At 41.7% G+C, this 19,034-nt stretch overlaps 1 protein-coding gene and 1 non-coding gene across 9 annotated transcripts in view; both read left to right on the forward strand.

Annotated features, from left to right (window-relative positions):
* Positions 1-12,324, forward strand: part of GNPTAB (N-acetylglucosamine-1-phosphate transferase subunits alpha and beta) — an 82,085-nt gene extending 69,761 nt beyond the window's left edge. For all 8 annotated transcript variants that reach the window (XM_057742438.1, XM_057742436.1, XM_057742439.1 and 5 more), the window contains 5 exons: positions 1,160-1,245; positions 1,498-1,596; positions 4,889-5,056; positions 8,612-8,702; positions 10,913-12,324. In XM_057742438.1, the coding sequence (XP_057598421.1) occupies positions 1,160-1,245; positions 1,498-1,596; positions 4,889-5,056; positions 8,612-8,702; positions 10,913-10,990 (522 nt within the window). In that variant the 3' untranslated portion in view covers positions 10,991-12,324. The remainder of the gene's footprint in view (positions 1-1,159; positions 1,246-1,497; positions 1,597-4,888; positions 5,057-8,611; positions 8,703-10,912) is intronic.
* Positions 12,325-18,461: 6,137 nt separating this feature from the next.
* On the forward strand, positions 18,462-18,568 carry LOC130857971 (U6 spliceosomal RNA). Its single transcript, XR_009054955.1, has one exon. It is a non-coding gene; the product is annotated as a U6 spliceosomal RNA (small nuclear RNA).
* Positions 18,569-19,034: the final 466 nt, after the last annotated feature.

The following is a 19,034-nucleotide window of genomic DNA, read 5'->3' on the forward strand; positions in this document are numbered from 1 at the left end:
TATCAGAGATCTGGGTACACCCTTTCTCCAGGAGGGAGACAGTGAGCCGTGAGTTCCAGGCTGCCCTGATTTCTTCTTGGCGGGCAAACCCAGAGCATTGGACAGAGGAGGAAGGAAAGAGAAAGTGTGCTGGGCTCCTAAACCATCTCCCCTCAGCCTCTCTGGTCGTCACGCTCTTGGGGACCACACTGTGATTGTGCTGACAGGTTGCCTTAGAGGCCACGGATGTCACCCCAGATCTAGGGAGCTTTGTGAGTGGCTCAGCCTGTTTCAGTGCTCGCTCCAGACTTGTCTTTCACCACCTGTATTTCCACATCTGTCCGTTCACTTGCCCGTCTTTCCCTCTCTATAAACTTTGGGTTCCTAGAAAGGAACAGTTACCAACCCCCTGTACTTATATAGAGACGAGTGTTCTTTTCTAAGGAAGATGATCTGTGTGTAGAAAACAGTTATTCATCTTTCCTTTTTACAGGCATGATGAAAGGTTCTTAAGTGATTTTAGGGTTTTTTTAAGAAATGCATACATATTCATCTATTAGAGTATTTTATCGTTTTACCAAATATCTGGCATGAGATTTAGAATCAGCAGATATCCTTCAAATGCTAAGGATTAAGTAAGTAGGAGCTGCTTTGCTGACAGTTATAAGTTAGCTTATTTGCATAAGCCTCAAGACTGTTTAGAGCATAAGCACTTAGTTATACACACAGCATTAGTTAACATTATTCGAGTGAACTCTTAGCCAGGGTGTTGGCTTCATTACTGTAATTAACTGTGGTTACACACAGGATAAAATATTTTTTAATTAAACTATAAGAATGCCAGCTTAGCTTTTGAGTATCATATAAACCAGTTCATTACAGTGTATCTTCAAAATTTATTTTCGTTTTGAAAAACTATAACAATAACTTACAAGACTGTTTTAACTGTTAGTGTGTAGTAATGTGTGATTAAAATAAAACTTTGTTCACAAAAACAGGCAATTAGCATGTGGGCCATAGTATGCCAATTTGATTTTTTAAAATATTGCATTAAATATTCATCTTAATTACTGAGTCTTTCTGTGCCCCCTGAAATTTTGCATCTGAGATGAGTGCTTCACTTGCCTCACTTCACATGCCCTAGTCTTTGCACTGATGTAATGTTTGTATTTTCTCACAGCCACCAGTCACTAAAAGTCTAGTAACCAACTGTAAACCAGTAACTGATAAAATCCACAAAGCATATAAGGACAAAAACAAATATAGGTAAGTACTACATACATTTTCTCTTTGTTTAATTTAAGAATAATTATGAGTGTGGTATTTTCATAATTTTACCATAGTTTATTAAGCATTCTTTGAAATTTAGGGGAGATTATTTTCTTTAGTAATATAGAAAGATTGTCATTCCAAGGACGTTGACTTTTTTGAAGTTTTATGAAATGCTTTTCTTATTGAAATTGTATTTTACATATCCACATAAATATTTAAACTCTCTAAATATGTTTTGATAATTAGATTTGAAATCATGGGAGAAGAAGAAATTGCTTTTAAGATGATTCGTACCAATGTTTCTCATGTGGTTGGCCAGTTGGATGATATAAGAAAAAACCCCAGGTACTGCTGCTGTTGTTTGTTGCCGTTGTTTTTAATTTAGAGCATTTTAGGTTCACAGCACAATTGAATAGAAAGTACTGAGAATTCCTGTAACTTTAGAAATATCTTTAACCATGCAAGTAAACATGAAAAAAGGCAGTAGGACTAGAGAAGAGGGAGTGTCTTATTTCTATGTGGAGCGGACGGAAATATTTAACGGTAGAGGTAGAGTTTGAACCAAGAGATGGGAGTTGTGAGTTGAGACTGGGGCCCCCCCGTGCACAGGGACTAGCGTGGACATCTCAGAGGCCAGGGACAGGACTGTTCAGTGAGGCAGAGGGCTGGGCTGAGGGGTGGACAGCATCGTGGGGGAGGTGAGGCCGGATGGCTAGCACTCTCAGAGCATTTCTAAAAAGGCGCTTCCAGAGACGTTGTTCTGATGGTTAGACCCATTTTTGCAATTCAAAGTAAAGTTCAAATTAGCTTCTGAGGAAAAAGGAATGCTACCATAGATGTGAAAATTAGTGCAGTAAACTGCAGTCATTCTTTGGGGATGAATTAAATGTTCAGGTTTACATAAACCTTGAGTATTTCCAGCCTGGTCCCCTAAAAGTTGCCCTAGCTTGATAAAATTGGTTAAAATCTGCATTTTTGAGTTTTGAACTTCAGTGGGAAATAGGTGTTTCAGTAGTTTATCAGAAAAAAAACCTTGGCATGTGAAATTGAACATTTTCATCTGTCTTTTAAATGCTTTTGGAAGTTCAGTTTTACCTTATTTAAAATTATGATTTTAATTATACATGATCATAGGTGTAAAATTTCTAGGCATTTTAAAACCATGGTATTTTTTCTTAAAATTCCATTTTGATTTTTTTGGAGGGAATTGGGAGGGGAGAATATGAAATTTTAAGAAAAAAGAAAATATTTTTATGTAGTGTATTCATAAAATACTTTGTGTCCTACAAAATAACAAATATTTCCCACAAGCTAAGCAAAAATAAGCCACAATAAGAACCACCCAGCTTGCCGTTCTTTTTTATACATGCTGTTCCCTTAGAATGCCCTGCTTAAATTTTTTAAAAAATAACTTTAAGAGCCCATGTCAATACTTGCTTTTTGCTTCTCCGATTCTGTTGACGTGCTTGCTCAGTCATTGGTGATCTGTAGTAAGACCAAGTGAGAATTTAGCATTTTTAGTTATACACTGTACTTTTATGTCTTGTACCAGTTTGAAAGTTGTTGGGTGAGAGGATTCAGACATCTTCATGATATTTAAAGGGATAGGGTTTTGCTAAAAAGACCCAAGACTTTTCCAGCAGTGTCTGCCGGGCCCAGTACCTCCTTTAACCCTGAACAGATTTCATCATTTTTAACTCTTGTTCTATTTTACTTTGGGGGGCTCATTTTTATGTCAGGAGTGGAAAACCAGCCTTCTGACTTACACTCTAAGGACAGGTTTATCGCATGAACAGGGAATCTGGGATAGGAGTATCTGGGCTCTGCTGCCCTCCTGCCCTGCTGCTTGTGTTGGCTTCATCCTCAGGCAGCTGCAGCAGTTCCGATGTCCCTGCAGACTTAGCCATGTTTTGAGGCTGTAGGGAAGGTCCCTTCCTGTGTGTTGTATGTTGTGCCCTCCTCTATTGCTGTGCTGGTCCCTGTGAAGGGGGCGATTCACTTACACTAGTCAGAAGCTGACTCTGGGGTTGGGGCAGGGTTGCCCCCCTTTGATTCAGCACATGGTGGGAGAGGTACTGAGCAAGATGCAAGCTCTCGCAGGAAGGAGAGGGAGTGTCTGCCGGGTGCCCAGCAGGGTCTGCTTTAGTTACCCTGTGTCTGCATGTACTCTTTGTCTCATACACATACTTCCTGCTTTAACTTTTCCCAACTTATTGAAAAATTTTGAAGATACAGAAAAATTGAAAAAAATAGTACAATAAACCCTTAACTCAGACTTTTAAATTGTCAGCATTCTGTCATGTCTGTTTGATCTCTCTCTTCATCTCTCTATACAAACACAAAAACACAAAGTTTTTGTTTTTGTTTTCTTTGCTAAACCATTTGAAAATTAGTTGCAGACATCCAGACCCTTTACCCTTTGTATTTTAGCATATGTCTCCTATACAAAGTCATTCTTCTTCATACCACAAGGACCATTAACACATATCCAAGAACCTTAACACTGACTAAATAATACCATCTAATGGGTGATCTGTATTCAAATTTCCTCAGTTGCTTCCAGATGCTCTTTATGGCTGCTGTCGGTTTTTAATCTAGGAAACAGTCAAGGCTTATGCATCATATTTGGTTGCTATAACTCTTTAACATCCTTTAATTTAAAGCATTCCTCAAGTTTAGAGAAGAGATAGGATAGTGAACTTTCACTTACTCATCACTCATCTTCAATAAGCAGAGACTTCCCCCCCGTTGTCTTTTATAAGCATTTTTTTTAATAACTTTGTTGGTTTGAAATGATGTCAGGTAAATTCAATTAAGTCCATGGGTTCCCCCATCTCTTTTTTTTAACCATATAAATGTTTACATCTGTATATGAAGAAATCAGATTATATCTTTTGTAGATTTCTTGAACTTTGGACTTTTCTGATTGTCTCCCAGTTGTTCAGTGTGTTCTTATGTCCTCTGTGTTTCCTCTAAGTTGGTAGTAGGATCTCAGGGCTTTATTAGACTTTATAAAATTTGAAAAAAAATTAAATGTACTTCAGAAGTGGTATTATCCCTACCTACCATTTTAATGGGCCCTCAGTTTAGTGACTGCTGCCTGGAAGGAAACTGGAAACAAGTAGGGAGACACTGCTGTCACCCACTTGTTGCTGGAACTCTAGCATCTTACAGCCTGGTTGGAGGCATATTAAGTAATAACGTCATCACCAACCTCATAAAATCAAAAGGAAACCCTCTCTGTCTCAATTATCTGCTTGACCGTTCTTAGTAATGTAACTGTATCAGTTTAGAGAACTAAGTTGTAGCCACTAAGTAGTTTTTTCCGCTGGATGCTAACAGAATGCTTCAGTCAGTTAACACCTCACTGGGGACATGCCAAATAGAAATTAAAATAATTTACTCCCATGGCTAGAAGGCACATTCAAAATTATCATCCTTGGTTCTTTTTGTTTTACAGGAGAGCAATATCTAAAGAAAAATTCTACAGAACATTATTGCCCTAGGGAATCATATAAGTAAATGCAACAACTTGGGACATAAGTCCATTTAACACATATTCGGAATCCACACTTTTGTTAGGTAAGGATCATCCTTATAATAACCAATAATAACCCTGGGTCTCTCTCATTTCCAGGAAGTTCGTTTGCCTGAATGACAACATTGACCACAATCATAAAGATGCCCAGACAGTGAAGGCCGTTCTCAGGGACTTCTATGAATCCATGTTCCCCATCCCATCCCAGTTTGAGCTGCCAAGGGAGTATCGGAACCGTTTCCTTCATATGCATGAGCTACAGGAATGGTAAGCTTTCATGTTTCATATATGTGTGTGTATATATTTTTTTAGAGTGATGAAATTTCTTTATTGTGTTATTTGCTTTAATTTCTTTCTAAAAATACACGAATAGTTTTTGTTGAGCTCACTGGCCAAGCACATCTGCTGAGCCTTTTTCCGTCATCACTGCCATCAGAGTGGCTGCCCTGTTTCTTGAGTACCTGCTGTACAGCGGACACTGTGCTGGGCAGTATATTTACTCTACAATGAAAGGTGCTACTCTTGTTGCCATGTGACAGGTGAGAACACAGTAACAGAAGTGAGTGATTTGCTGAAGGTGGAGCAGCTGATAAGTGGCAAGTCCAGCCTGATTCCTAGCCCTCCGTACCATTGTTCCACTGTATTCCAAAGCTGCTTTATCATGTTTCCTTCTCGTATTTTACTACCAACACTTAGTTATAAAAATGATTTTATCTTCAACTTAGGGAAATTTTTGACCCCTTGCCTGCCTGCCACACCAGGTGCTAGGAATACAGGCAAACCTTGAAGATACTGCGGGTTCGGTTCCAGACCACTGGATTTCCCAGTGCGTATAAAAATTATGTTCAGACTATATTGCAGTCTATTAAGTGTGCAATAGCATTATATCTAAAAAAAAAAGTACAAACCTTAATTTTAAAATATTGGTTAAAAATGCTAACCATCATCTGAGCCTTCAGCAAGTTGTAGTAATACCAAAGATCATTGATCCTAGATCACCATAACAAATATAATAATGAAGAAATTTGAAATACTGCAAGAATTACCAAGATGTGATACAGAAATATGAAGTGAACAAAGGCTGTCAGAAAAATGGGGCTGACAGACTTGCTTGACAACAGGGTTGTGGAGTGCAGTAAGGTGAAGCACGATTAAACGAGGAATGTGCCTGTGCAGAGAGGGAAGGAGTACAGCACCAGCCTTCACCACCAGCCAGGTGAACAGTTGTGATACAGAGTGTGATAGGGTTCAGGCCTGTTGGAGCACAAAGGAGGAAGCAGCTAGTTCTATGGGGGGACAGTGACATTTTGACTTGGTTTTGAATTATGCAAAGGACTCTTCCAAGTAGGAGAGAGTTCCTGATAGAAGAAATGGCATGTGCAAAGACACTGAGGTACAGAAGACAGTGCTGTGGAGAGGGAAGGAAGAAATTGTGAAGGGCTGTATCTGAGTTAGATGTTTTTCTTTAGAGAATAGGGCTTCCCAGGAGAGGTTTTTTTAGATGTTTGTTGCCATCAGAATTCATGATTTGGAAAGATAACTAACAGTGGTTGCAGGGGCTGGACTGGTGAGGAAGGTGTTTGGCGTGAGCCAGTGTTGTCTGGGAAGTGGAGGTGGAGAGATAAGTAATGAGCATTTCAGTTGTCCTAGAAGCAGATGGTCAAGGTGTGAACCAAGGACATGGCCCAGGGAATAAAGAGAAAGCAGTAGGTACAATTTGAGAGATTTGAGAGAGGAAATTAACAGACCCTGGCAACTAGAACTCTGATGTCTTGCAGTGGGTGAGACAATTAGCATGTATACTGCTAATATCTACATATTTTTATTTTCATAAGGAGAAGTTATTACTAAATAACTTGTCCTCTAGCAATGGCAAGGAACAGCTTTTCATCATTTTCACTTTCCTTTACCTCAGAAAAAATATCTTTGGATGGTTCCAACTGTCAACCCCCCCAAATCCTGTTTGTGACTAAATTTACCTTTAAGGGTCCTACTGATAAGAAAGGAGTGGGTTTAAGAGTAGCTTGAGAGGGCTTTGATTTCTGTGTTGTACACATGCACCTGGCAGTTCCCTGATCTGGGGGCTTCCGTTTCCTCAGCCTCCTCTGCTTCTGCATCGTCTCTCACTGCTAACCCAGCAACCCCGCCCTACTTCCTAGAAACGTTCCTTCTCTTTCCTTTCATGATTCTGTGCTGTCATCTCCCTCGGGTTCCTGCAGTGGCCTTGCTCCTGTTCCTGCCTCGGGAATGGCAGCTTCTGCACTGCACAGCAATCCCTGAGGTGTGCTTGGCATTCCTGGTAGGGCGTGAGCCCCCGTCAGGGGCAGAGGTGGTCTCTTCCTGCCTACCTGGTGCGTAGTAGGTTCTCAGTGCAGGGGTGGCTGTGCGTGGGTGACGGAGGGGAGCTCAGTGTCCCCCCCCCCCCAGCTATTACAGGGTTCTCTGGTCACTGGGGCAACTCATTAGCTTTGTCAGAGCTTCTGGCTTCTTAGCTCTTCAAAGTGCACATAGATTCTGAATGATACCGCAGACGTTAGAACGCTCTGAGCTGGCTGTGATCCTCTTAACGTAGGAAACGCAGGAAGAACAGTGCAGGGCAGGGTGCCATTTTGAATATGTGACTTGGAGTAGAGACACCCACTACCAGACAGTTGTGAATGAGTCTGGAACTCAGCACAGAGGCCCGAACCTGGTAGTTGTTAGCATATCTTCTAAGCCTTATGTTAAGCATTTATTTAATCTTCATAAATTATTATTTCCAAATTCCAGGTGAGGAAACTGCTGTTCTCCCCATGTTTATCCCCAATATCCTTTCTCCCAGGCCAGTTGATTCCACCCTCAGAATGTCTCTTCTCTCGCTTGTTTCTTTCCCTTCTCACTGCCCTGGTACAGCCCTCATTCTTTTCTCTGCCTGGACCCATCAGACTGCCTGCCTCTAGTCACCTGCTTGTGACATCCATCCTTCAGGTGGCCACCATGGTCACCCCGACTGTGACCCACACACACTACATGTCTATATCGCATCCCCTTCCCGCTGGAGTGTTATGTCTAAGCCCCAGCACGTGGTTTTCCAGAGCAGCTGCAGCTGGCGCCCCTCTGCGCCTCCTTGGCCGAGCACCCCTAGTGCTTCGTGCCAGACGTGCCTCAGCTGTGCAGGACCAGCTCGCAGCCCTGCTGATGCTCGTCCCCTGCGCAGCCACAGGCTCTCCTGCCCCACGTCAAGGCTCAAGTGAAGTGTCGCCACCTCTGTGGTGCCTTCCTCATTGCACTGTCTTTCCACACGACTCTGCTTCTGATAATAGATATTTCTGTCCGCCTTGAGTGGTGGCTCGCTGTCTGCACGTCAGCATCTCAGCTTCGCAGATACTTTAGAGCAGGGGCTTCTTAATCACCTCCCTGTATCCACTGGAAGTGTTTATTGGGTGATTGAGTGAATAAGTGAATGTGAATAAAAATGAATGGAAGAGGGGGTTTTATTTAATTTGTTAAAAATTCTAATTTTTAAGCCCTCTCCCTTGCCTGGGTAACTTTTACTAATTCTAATATTTACTATAACAGTAAAAAATCTGAACTCACATATAATTATGAAATTATATATGTATAACTATGTATATATGTTTATAATGTATAAATGTATAATTATGTTAACATTTTAGAATTGCCTCCAGACATTGTTTTTATGTTTCACAATATTGTCTTTGCTAAACTAGTATAGTTTGCTACGCTAGTAAGTAGTATATATAGTTATACTTAGTTTTACTAACTAATGATAGTTAAACCCTACACAGAACTACATACTTGCCTTCTTTTCTCTCTGAACAGGAGGGCATATCGAGACAAATTGAAGTTTTGGACTCATTGTGTGCTAGCAACATTGATTATGTTTACCGTATTCTCATTTTTTGCTGAACAGGTAAGCCTTATATATTTTATGTGGCTGTCAAACAATATTTCTTGGTATATTAGCATCTGATTTTTTTGAAAAGAAAATGATATAAATTCATAAAAAGAAAATGTTTATTTCTCCTATTGGCTTATAAGGTCATATGCCAAATATTTCATAATATTCAGGCAGCAATCATAATCGCCTTTTTTTTCCCCCATTTATCTTCTGAATCTACTGCCTGGAGCTCAATAAAAGGAGCTTGTTGGTTGTAGCCTGAAGTCTACAAGTCAAAGTATTTAAAACCAAAAAAACCACCTAGAATCTGCATCTAATTCTAATTTTCTCTGGTCTCCGATTTTCTTTCTTTTAATCTTTCTGAAAGTGACCACAATGTCTTATCTTCAGACCTCCCCTATTCTGTCGATGGTGCCTGACTTGTGCACACACGCTGTCTCTCACTTACATCCCCTTTGAATTGCTGGGAGTTCTTCCCCACGCAGGCGCACACACAGCCTGCTTCAGCTTATGGTCCAGAAGTAAGAGAGAGATTCGTGAGATCAAAAGAAAGGGATAAGAGAATCCTTATTAGGCCACAGCAGGTGTGAAATGCTCTGAAGAGAAAGGATTCAGAAGGAAAGGACTGGTGTCTGGGTCGACCCGACTTGTGCTGGGTGGGAGAACCCGCCTCAGCCTCATTCCAGAGGACTCTTGAATGGAGCTTTTCTGGTGGTCGCAATGGGAAGCTTACACTGAGTGTACTTAAATTGAGGAGGCGGCAGTGGCCCAAGACCTTTAGGGTAAACAGCCCTGGGCTTCCTCCTGCAGATGGAAGGAGACTCAGGAAATAAAGGTCTGGCAGGCCAGCAGGTATGCAATTTAACCTTCATCCACTTCCCAGGGAATAGAGACCTTGCTCTTGAACTTGTTGCCATTGTTCCTGGCAAGTAAAAATCTTAGGTTAAAAAAAAAACAAAAAACAGTCTGTACCTGCTTTTATTGATTTCTTTAAAATTGATTGCATGCATTGGGTCTTCGTTGCACGGACTTCTTATTGTGGTGGCTTCTCTTATTGCAGAGCAGGGCTCTAGGCGCGTGAGCTTCAGTAGTTGTGGCACGTGGGCTCAATAGCTGTGGCTCACAGGCTTAGTAATTGTGGTGCATGAGCTTAGTTGCTCCATGGCATGCAGGATCCTCCCGGACCAGGGCTCGAACCTGTGTCCTCTGCATTGGCAGGCGGATTCTTAACCACTGCACCACCTAGGAAGCCCCTGTACCTGCTTTTAGAACAGAGGTCCAGTGAGGAACCTGTGAGTCAGCTGTGTGCTGGCCTGCAGTGGGGAAGGAGAGGACGCTGGCTGAAAGGAGCAGCTGGTGACTGTGGAAGGAACAGGAGGGTCTTTCCTTGATGTTGTTTATACCTGCAGAGAATAGGGGCCCAGAGAGGCAGGAGGAGAGGAAGGGAAGAATAAATCTCCTCTGCTCCCTGGCACGCTGCTCTTTACCTACTTGATTCAAATTCTTCAACTCCTACCACACTCAGAAACAAATGAGCCAGTGCCGCATCTTCTGCTGCCCCAGAATCCCAGCTCATCATCCAGACCACTGTGGTCCATGCTTGGGCAGAGCTCTGCTTTCACCTCAAGATGGAGGAGTAGAAATTGAAACAGTAAAGAACACATTTTTCTCATTTAAATTTTCTTATAAAGATGGTCAGTTTTTCTATTTCAGATGCATTATGGATAAACTTTCTATTCCAAGTATTTATCCAAGTTCAAAGCTACTAAGTTATAAATGAACTTTTGCATTTCAACCCATTCATAAACTTGAAAATACAGGCAATGTCCAGTGATTACTGCTATGGTTACTAAGTATAGGGGAAAAAACGGTGATAGACTTCTTAAAAAAACATTCTAGCTTACATATGTGGTCATTTTCAAACCCAGAGACAGTATCTTAATAGCCGAAAAGTCAGTTTCCTTCAGTAGAAAGATGTGACAGACAGTTTTTATAGGTCTTAAAAAAAAGAAACTTGGATCAGAATAATTTTAACCCTACAAAAGTCAAACAAAATTAATGGTTGGTTTTGTTTCGAGGGGAGGGATGATAGAGACTTGTTTGCTGTCTGTTTTTTATGTATAGGGCTGTGGAAAAGATTAAGGTCATATGACCCTCAGAAAGAAAGTCAAAGTTTGTCAACCTGGAGAATTAAAATTTATTTTCTGTCTTTCATCCTTTAGTTAATTGCACTTAAGCGGAAGATATTTCCCAGAAGGAGGATACACAAAGAAGCTAGTCCTGATCGAATCAGGGTATAAAAGATCTTCATCTGAAAATCTACCTCAGCATTCACTGAACATTTTAAAACTCGGCATCAGAGATGTCTTCATGATGTGATGCTTAGCTAGCTTGGCCTGAAGAAGGAAAAACATCCAGTACAATACCTGTTTTCTGGAGTGAAGATAGCCTATTGACCAGGAATTGCTTAACCAACACACGGAAAATGTGTGTGTTGAGCAGCTCTGGTTTTACTTTTTAAAGCGTTTGCTCATGGACCTGTCTTTCCTTTAATGAAAAGGCTCACTGATGAGAGACAGCAATGGATGCTATGGGAACTGAGAAGCAAACTAATACGAGACGCCTAGGTCAGCTTGAGTGCTATTGCTAAGAGTCCCCAGTCTTTTGCATTCCAGAGCTTTTGCTATGGTTTTACACTTTGGAGGTTTTTCGTTTGTTTCTTTTTTCCATTTCTCATTTTTAAAGTAAGTAGCTAGTAAGTTAACTAAGTTATCCTTGCTTTCGAAAACAATGAATTGGGATGTGTAAACATATTTTAGATGTTATTTAAATAATGCAGCAATATCACATCCTATTGGCAGTTTCTAAATTACGGATTTTATTCACATTTAAGACTCTGTGATCTTAACCCACTTACTATTACTTATGAGCTCAGTGACTGACATCTGATACTTTGTGTTTGTTTTCTTCAGCCCCTAAGAATACTGTGATTTCATGTGGAGGCCTGATTATAAAGGGCTAGAGTTAAGTAGCAGAGCTACTTGCCAGATGTAATTATGTTTTGAAGATGTACATATTCAAACAGAAGTGCCTCATTTTAGAAATGAGTAGTGCTGATGGTACTGGCCCATAACAGTGGTGTCTCTTTTTAATACTTATCAGTATATCCCAGTAGTTGTCTCTCTCAGTCAGTTTCATATAATACAAGGTCAGGAAACTTTGCAAGCCCACATGTGTCTGTGTTGCATATTCTTTGTTTAGCCTTTGTTTAGTTTTTAACGATCCTTTAAAACTGTTAAAGCCATGTCTAGCTTGCAGTTGTACAAAAACAGGCCACCAGCTGGATTTGGGCCACAGGCCATGGTTTGCTGACCACTGAGATAGAGAACTAGTATTTTTATGTGTTGGTAAGCCCTGACGTTCAGCCCTGATGTTTTATTTAAGTCATTGTACTGTGGATTTCTGGAGATCAGATTCCATGAGTCCTTCTTGAACTGACAGGTAATTTTAGATCATGATCTTAACAGTATTCTTTCAAAATGGCATACATATTTTGTAAAAAGAACGTGTAAATAACTGTGTTTGTGCTGTAAGAGTTATGTATTTCAAAAATTGAAGTCTCATAAAAAGTTAAATTTTATCTGCTGCTTTGATTTTTTTTTTTCCCTTTCTTTTTCGGGCTTAGTTGCTCCGCAGCATGTGGTATCTTCCTGGGGCAGGGATCGAACCCGTGTCCCCTGCATTGGCAGGCGGATTCTTACCCACTGTGCCACCTAGGAAGCCCCTGCTTTGATTTTTAACCTTTGAGGCGTGAGTTTATTCTCCAGATTCAGCAATCATGTGAGTGCTTATATGGCATGTCAGGGTCTGGCCTCAGCACAACTGAGATTAAGTGGAAAGCAGTGTAAGGAGAGGGTGGTAGTATTACAACCTGAAGAATGTCTCTATATGGGGGAAAATAAAGTTAGGGGTTATCTGGGTCTCATTCTTAAAGTGAAGAACTCTAGAAAAGTTAGAGAAATGAACATTTGGGTGTGATGGAGATTTCTGGTCAGGTGAATATAATCCACACCGTATTTGGACCTGAATAGGTAATGAGATGGATGACAATCAGAATATTGGTAGAATCATTCATCTCATGATTCAGTAGAATCATCAGAACAAAAGAACCTAGGAAGTTGATGAGTAGACAGATGGTCTTCAAGAATTTTAAAGCCTCAGAACCAATAGTTCAAATGAAATCCTCTGGAAAACCAGTATGTAACCCAGAAGAAGGAAAGCTGCTCATCCTACCTGAGCTCAAGGTGGTTCCTCCAAAACCCCCATGCTTCACAGGCAGAGTTTCAAAGCCCCACATCTTGTATGTTATCACCAAGGACACCAAGGCCAGGAAGATTATGTGACTTGTCCAAGGTCTCACAGCCAGTTAGAGGCAGAAGTGGGCTGGAGCCCAGCTTGCCTCCTTCTTCAGTCCCCCCTGGGCCGTGCTGCCTCCCCAGGATGCGGTGGTACATGTGGGTGAATTGCACACTCTGTGCAGTCAGACTTACGGGGCTCAAGTCCTCGCTCCTAGACATTGATTGCCAAGATTCAGCTTTCTCTTCTGAAACGCGGAAGGCAATACTGGTGTCTACCTACCTCATAGGCTTCTGGTGAGAATGGAAGAAATGACATATGCAACATACCCAGCACAATGCCTGGCAAACACTCCTGCCTGATAAATGTCAGTGGTGAGGATGATAGTGAGGAAAGTGTGCAAAGGATTGTTATCCAGGTCAGGGGTGAGGGTTCCAGTGTAGCCTTCAGGGTAAAATTATTACACTGCCCTTAGCTAAGAAAGTGATACATTTTGTAATTAAAAATATTGTTTCCTACTTCAAGTGTTTATTTTTTAAATTGTTGCTACATATACCAAGAAAGCATACAAATAATGATCAAGGAATTAAAAGAAAATGTGGGGCTTCCCTGGTGGCACAGTGGTTAAGAATCCGCCTGTCAATGCAGGGGACACGGGCTTGAACCCTGGTCCGGGAAGGTCCCACATGCCACAGAGCAACTAAGACCATGTGCCACAACTACTGAGCCTGTGCTCTAGAGCCCGTGAGCCACAACTACTGAGCCCACATGCTGCAACTACTGAAGCCCATGCACCTAGAGCCTGTGCTCCGCAACAAGAGAAGCCACCGCAATGAGAAACCTGTGTGCTGCAATGAAGAGTAGCCCCCGTTTGCCACAACTAGAGAAAGCCCGTACACAGCATGAAGACCCAATGCAGCCAAAAATAAAATAATAAATAAAATAAATCAGGGAAAAAAATGTAATTGCAACTTAGGTCAGAACATTTAAGGAAGGAATAGCACCAGTCCCCCAAGTGTGGAAAACAGAAGGAAAACATTGTCCAATTTTTCCCTTGAGGTCAATACAACCCCGCATCAAAGCCTGGTTCAGTTACCACAAGAAAGGAAAACCAGAGTCTACTTCATGAGAATCCCAAACGAAACACTAGCAAGCCAGGTTAGTTCATTCTTCAAAGGAGCAACACTTTATGATCAAGCTGGGTCCATGCCAGGATTGCAGGTTGGCCCAACACTTGAAAATCAGTGCAGTTCACATCAGTAGAACCAAAAGGGGAAACTGCATAATCTTTTTTAAAGAAAGTAAAGTCGGGTCTAGCATAATGACTTTCCCTCCATCAATAGTTAACATTTTGCCACATTTGTTCTCGCTATTGTTTTTCTTTGTTGATATATTTTAAAGTAAATCTGAGACTTCTTGGAGATAGGAGGACAGGGGAGGTGAAGGGGCTTGTCAGTCTAATTGCTTCTCCTTCCCATCTGCCCTGGTAACAGCTGCATCTTACTAAGCACATTTTATGTGCTGAATGCACAAATCTAACAACGTGCTTAAGTAAAAAGAAAGGGGTACGGGAGGCAGATACCCTGCCTGGATTGTGGCTCAGCACTGCCCATCCTTGCCCCCTCTGCATGTCAGCTTTCTCCCCACAATGGGGTTGTGGCAGCTCCTGGCGCACATCCAACAGAGAGGCAGGGCACTTTCTCTCTGGCTCTAATATTGAAAACCCTGGTGGAGATGAGTTACTATGATTGGCTCAGTCTGGGTTCTGTCCCCACTTCTGTGGCCAGGGGATGGAGACTTTTTACCAAAAGAAAGGGGAGGGATGTTGGGCTGATAAAAACACCACTCCAGCTTCACAGAACAAAGACTGGGTGCATGTGGACGACCAAGTTTCTGGACTAATAACTCAAATTGAAGGCAAGCTGCCATATTTGAAAGCAATAGGAAAAATCAAATCTGTTGATTAGAATACAGTGAACATTATTTTTTTTCATTATTGAAAGGATTCAAAGAAATGTATGGAAAGCATCAGTGAAGTACCTGTCACATAGTAAATGCTCCAGAATGGTTCACAATTAGTCCCGAGTTCTCTTTCTGATCTTCCTTCTGCTTTTTCTCCCTCTCGCCCTGGCCACATACTGTGCTGCCACATGGCATTTTCCCAAACATGCTCTGCACTTTTATGCCTCTGTTCCCTTGTAGATGCTGTTCTTATTGCTTGACCTGTGTTTTCCTTATCTGTTAAACCCCTGCTTATACCTCCGGGTCCATCACCAGTAGTGGATCTACTGAGAAATTTTCTAAAAGACTGGGTATATCATACTGAGTCCTTTGAGACTATGACTAAGGATATAATATTTAGGCTTGCAAACAACCTTGACAAGATTCTATAGCACTGCTAACTAAAAATGAGAGGGAAGGGGATCGAGATGGAGTAAGAATATGTGGAGCTCACCTCCTACAAACGCATCAAAAATGAATTGACATGTGGGACAATTCACATGGAAAACTACTGGAAACTGGCAGAATAACTCCTGTACGTCAAGGCTGCAAGAAGGATTCCCACGTGGTTGGGTAGGATAGGAAGAAAAACAGCAGCTCGGAAAGAAAAATCAAAAAAATGGAGGGCCCAGGTTCAATCCCGGAACTAGGATCCTACAAGCTGCACAATGTGCCCCCCACCCCCCCAAAAAAAAGCATTGGGTCGACACCTGTGCCCCTAAGAGGGGACTCACAAGGGCAGGCACTTGTCCTGGGGGGTGAGTGGGTGGAGCCACAGACTGGGCATCCCACACAAAGGAGAGAAGCCTAGACTTCACTCCTGAGAAATACACCGGTGCTGGCTCATCCCCAGACAGGTGGAGAGAGGTCTGTCCTAATGGCTGCTATCATACCACAGTCCCCATTCTGAGCTAATGAACACTCCAGCCCCGCTCACTCCACACCACAGCTTGGTACTGGATCTAGGGCAGCCAGGTCCTGGGAAAAGACTTGGCCGGGGCGGGGTGGGGGTGGGGTGCCTGGGCTATGGTCCAGGTGGGATGGCAGAGGCCACTGGCATTTACTTAAACAGCATCACAGAAGCAGCCCAGACCTCTGACAGCAGCCCAGCTGCTTCAGTTCCCACAACCAGAATGCCACAAGCCCCAGCCAAGCGAATGCTTGAGCCCTGCCCATTCCACACCACAACCCTGCACTAGATCTGGGACAACCACAACAGGGGAAAAGATGTGACCTTGGGCTACGTCTGAGTGAGGCTGCAGACAAACCTATATAGGCAATGCATGGGACCTCTGTAAGTACACAAGCCCCACTTACTTAACACTGCCCACCTTTGGGGCAAAGGCCCCAGTGCAGGGAGAGGGAAAAACACACAAAAGGAGCAGAGCCAACTCAAGCCTGACCCTCAAGGCAGCCACTCCAGCTACTTGGGAGCAGACTCTGCCCCTGCCACTGAACAGAGAGGAAGTCTGCCTCACACCCTGTGCAGGCTCTAAGTCTGCCAACACTAGCCACACCCTCTATCAAAGTGATAGTGGACAGCACACCCTGAGGAAAGATGTGGCTGACATCCACATCAACTCCAGTCCTCACATCAAAAACCCTGGGCACATGCAATCTACACAGGGATGCTCCTACATCCCCCCTCCACCCCCGTCTTCAAGGCAATAGATAACTGTTTAACCTAAATTCATAGAGACAGAGAAAGTTAATTGAAAAGGCAGAGGAACTACTCTCAATTGAAAGAGCAAGAGAAAACCCCTGAAAAAACAATGCAACAGAAAGTCTACCAGACAATGAATTCAAGAAGTTGGTAATAAAAATGCTAACTGAATTAAGAGAATCAATCTAAGCACAGATCATTTTAACAAAGAACTAGAAACTTAAGACTTAAAAAATAGATAAGTCAATTTCTGAGATAAAAAGCACTCTAGAAGCAGTAAATAGACAACTAAATGACACAGAACATGCCAGTGATTTGGAAGACTGAATAATGGAAATCACCCAATCGAAAGAGCAGACAGAAAGAAAACAAACAAAAACAATGAAAGCAACATACGGGATCTATGGGATAGTATACAACATGCCAACTTTCACATTATAGGGGTTCCAGAAGGAGAAGAGAGAGAGAAGGGGATTGAAAATGCATTTGAAGAAATTATGGCTGAAAAATTCCCAAATCTAAAAGAAGGAAACAGACTTCCAGGTACAAAAAGTACAGAAAGTCCCCAACAAGATGAACCCAAACAGACCCACACCAAAACATATCATAATTAAAATGGCAGAAATTAAAGAGAATGCTAAAGGCATCAAGAGAAAAAAACAGAGTCATATACAAGGGAATCCTCATAAGGTTATCAGCTGATTTCTCTGCAGAAACTCTGAAGGCCAGAAGGGAGTGACATGGTATATTCAAAGTCCTAAAAGGGAAAAAACTGCCACCTAGGATACTCTACCCAAAAAGATTATCATTTAGAATAGAAGGAGAGATAAAGAATTTCTCAGATAAGCAAAAACAAAGAAATCAGCAATATTAAACTCACCTTGAAAGAAGTGTTGAAGGGTCTTCTCTGAAAGGGAAAAATCCCAGTAGGAAAGGCAAATATGTAGTAAGGATTGAAGATCACTTAAATAAGCCAGTACGTAGATTTAAAAAATTTTTTAAATGGAAAAGCAATTACAACTACAATAGACAGTAAAGGGATAAGCATGAAGATATAAAATATGACATGAAAAACAATACATAGTAGAAGGGAATTAAAAATGTAGATATTTGGTCTTCCCTGGTGGCACAGTGGTTAAGAATCTGCGTGCCAACACAGGGGCCACGGGTTCAATCCCTGGTCCGGGAAGATCCCACATGCTAAGGAGCAACTAAGCCTTCAAGCCACAACTACTGAGCCCATGTGCCACAACTACTGAAGCCCACACGCTGAGAGCCCATGCTCCACAAGAGAAGCCACTGCAATGAGAACCCCATGTGCTGCAATGAAGAGTAGCCCCCACTTGCCACAACTAGAGAAAGCCTGTGTGCATCAATGAAGACCCAACACAGCCAAAAATAAATTTATTTTTAAAAATGTAGACCTTTTATGGACTTAGAGATTATCATACTAAGTCAGTCAGAAAAAGAAAGACAAATAGCATATGATATCGCTTATATGTGGAATCTAAAACATGAAACAAATGAACCTATCTATGAAAACGAAGCAGACTCACAGACATAGAGAACAGGCTTGTGGTTGTGGGGGTGGGGAGGGGTTGGTGAAGGTTGAATTGGGAGTTTGGGGTTGCCATATGCAAACCATTATACATAGAATGGGTAAACAACAAGGTCCTACTGTATAGCACAGGGAATTATAGTGAATATCCAGTGATAAACCATAATGTAAAAGAGTTTTTAAAAGAATGTGTGTACTTGCTTTGGCAGCACATATACTAAAACTGGAACGATACAGAGAAGATTAGCATGGGCCCTGTGCAAGGATGACATGCAAATTCATGAAGCATTCCATATTTTTGCACAAAAACAGAAATATAGATCAATGGAATAGAATAGAGAGCCCAGAGATAAACTCACGCACATATGGGCACCTTATCTTTGACAAAAGAGGCAAGAATATACAATGGAGAAAAGACAGGCTCTTCAATAAGTGGTGCAGGGAACATTGGACAGCTACATGTAAAAGAATGAAATTAGAACACTTCCTAACACCATACACACAAATACTCAAAATGGATTAAAGGCCTAAAAGTAAAGCCAGACACTATAAAACTCTTAGAGGAAAACATAAGCAGAACTCTCCATGACATAAATCAAAGCAAGATCCTTTTTGACCTACCTCCTAGAAAAATGGAAATAAAAACAAAAATAAACAAATGGGATGCAATGAAACTCAAAAGCTTTTGCACAGCAAAAGAAACCATAAACAAGAAGACAACCCTCAGAATGGGAGAAAATATTTGCCAATGAAGCAACTGACAAAG

This window comes from Hippopotamus amphibius, chromosome 7, assembly GCF_030028045.1.
Source record: "Hippopotamus amphibius kiboko isolate mHipAmp2 chromosome 7, mHipAmp2.hap2, whole genome shotgun sequence".
Lineage (NCBI taxonomy): Eukaryota > Metazoa > Chordata > Mammalia > Artiodactyla > Hippopotamidae > Hippopotamus > Hippopotamus amphibius.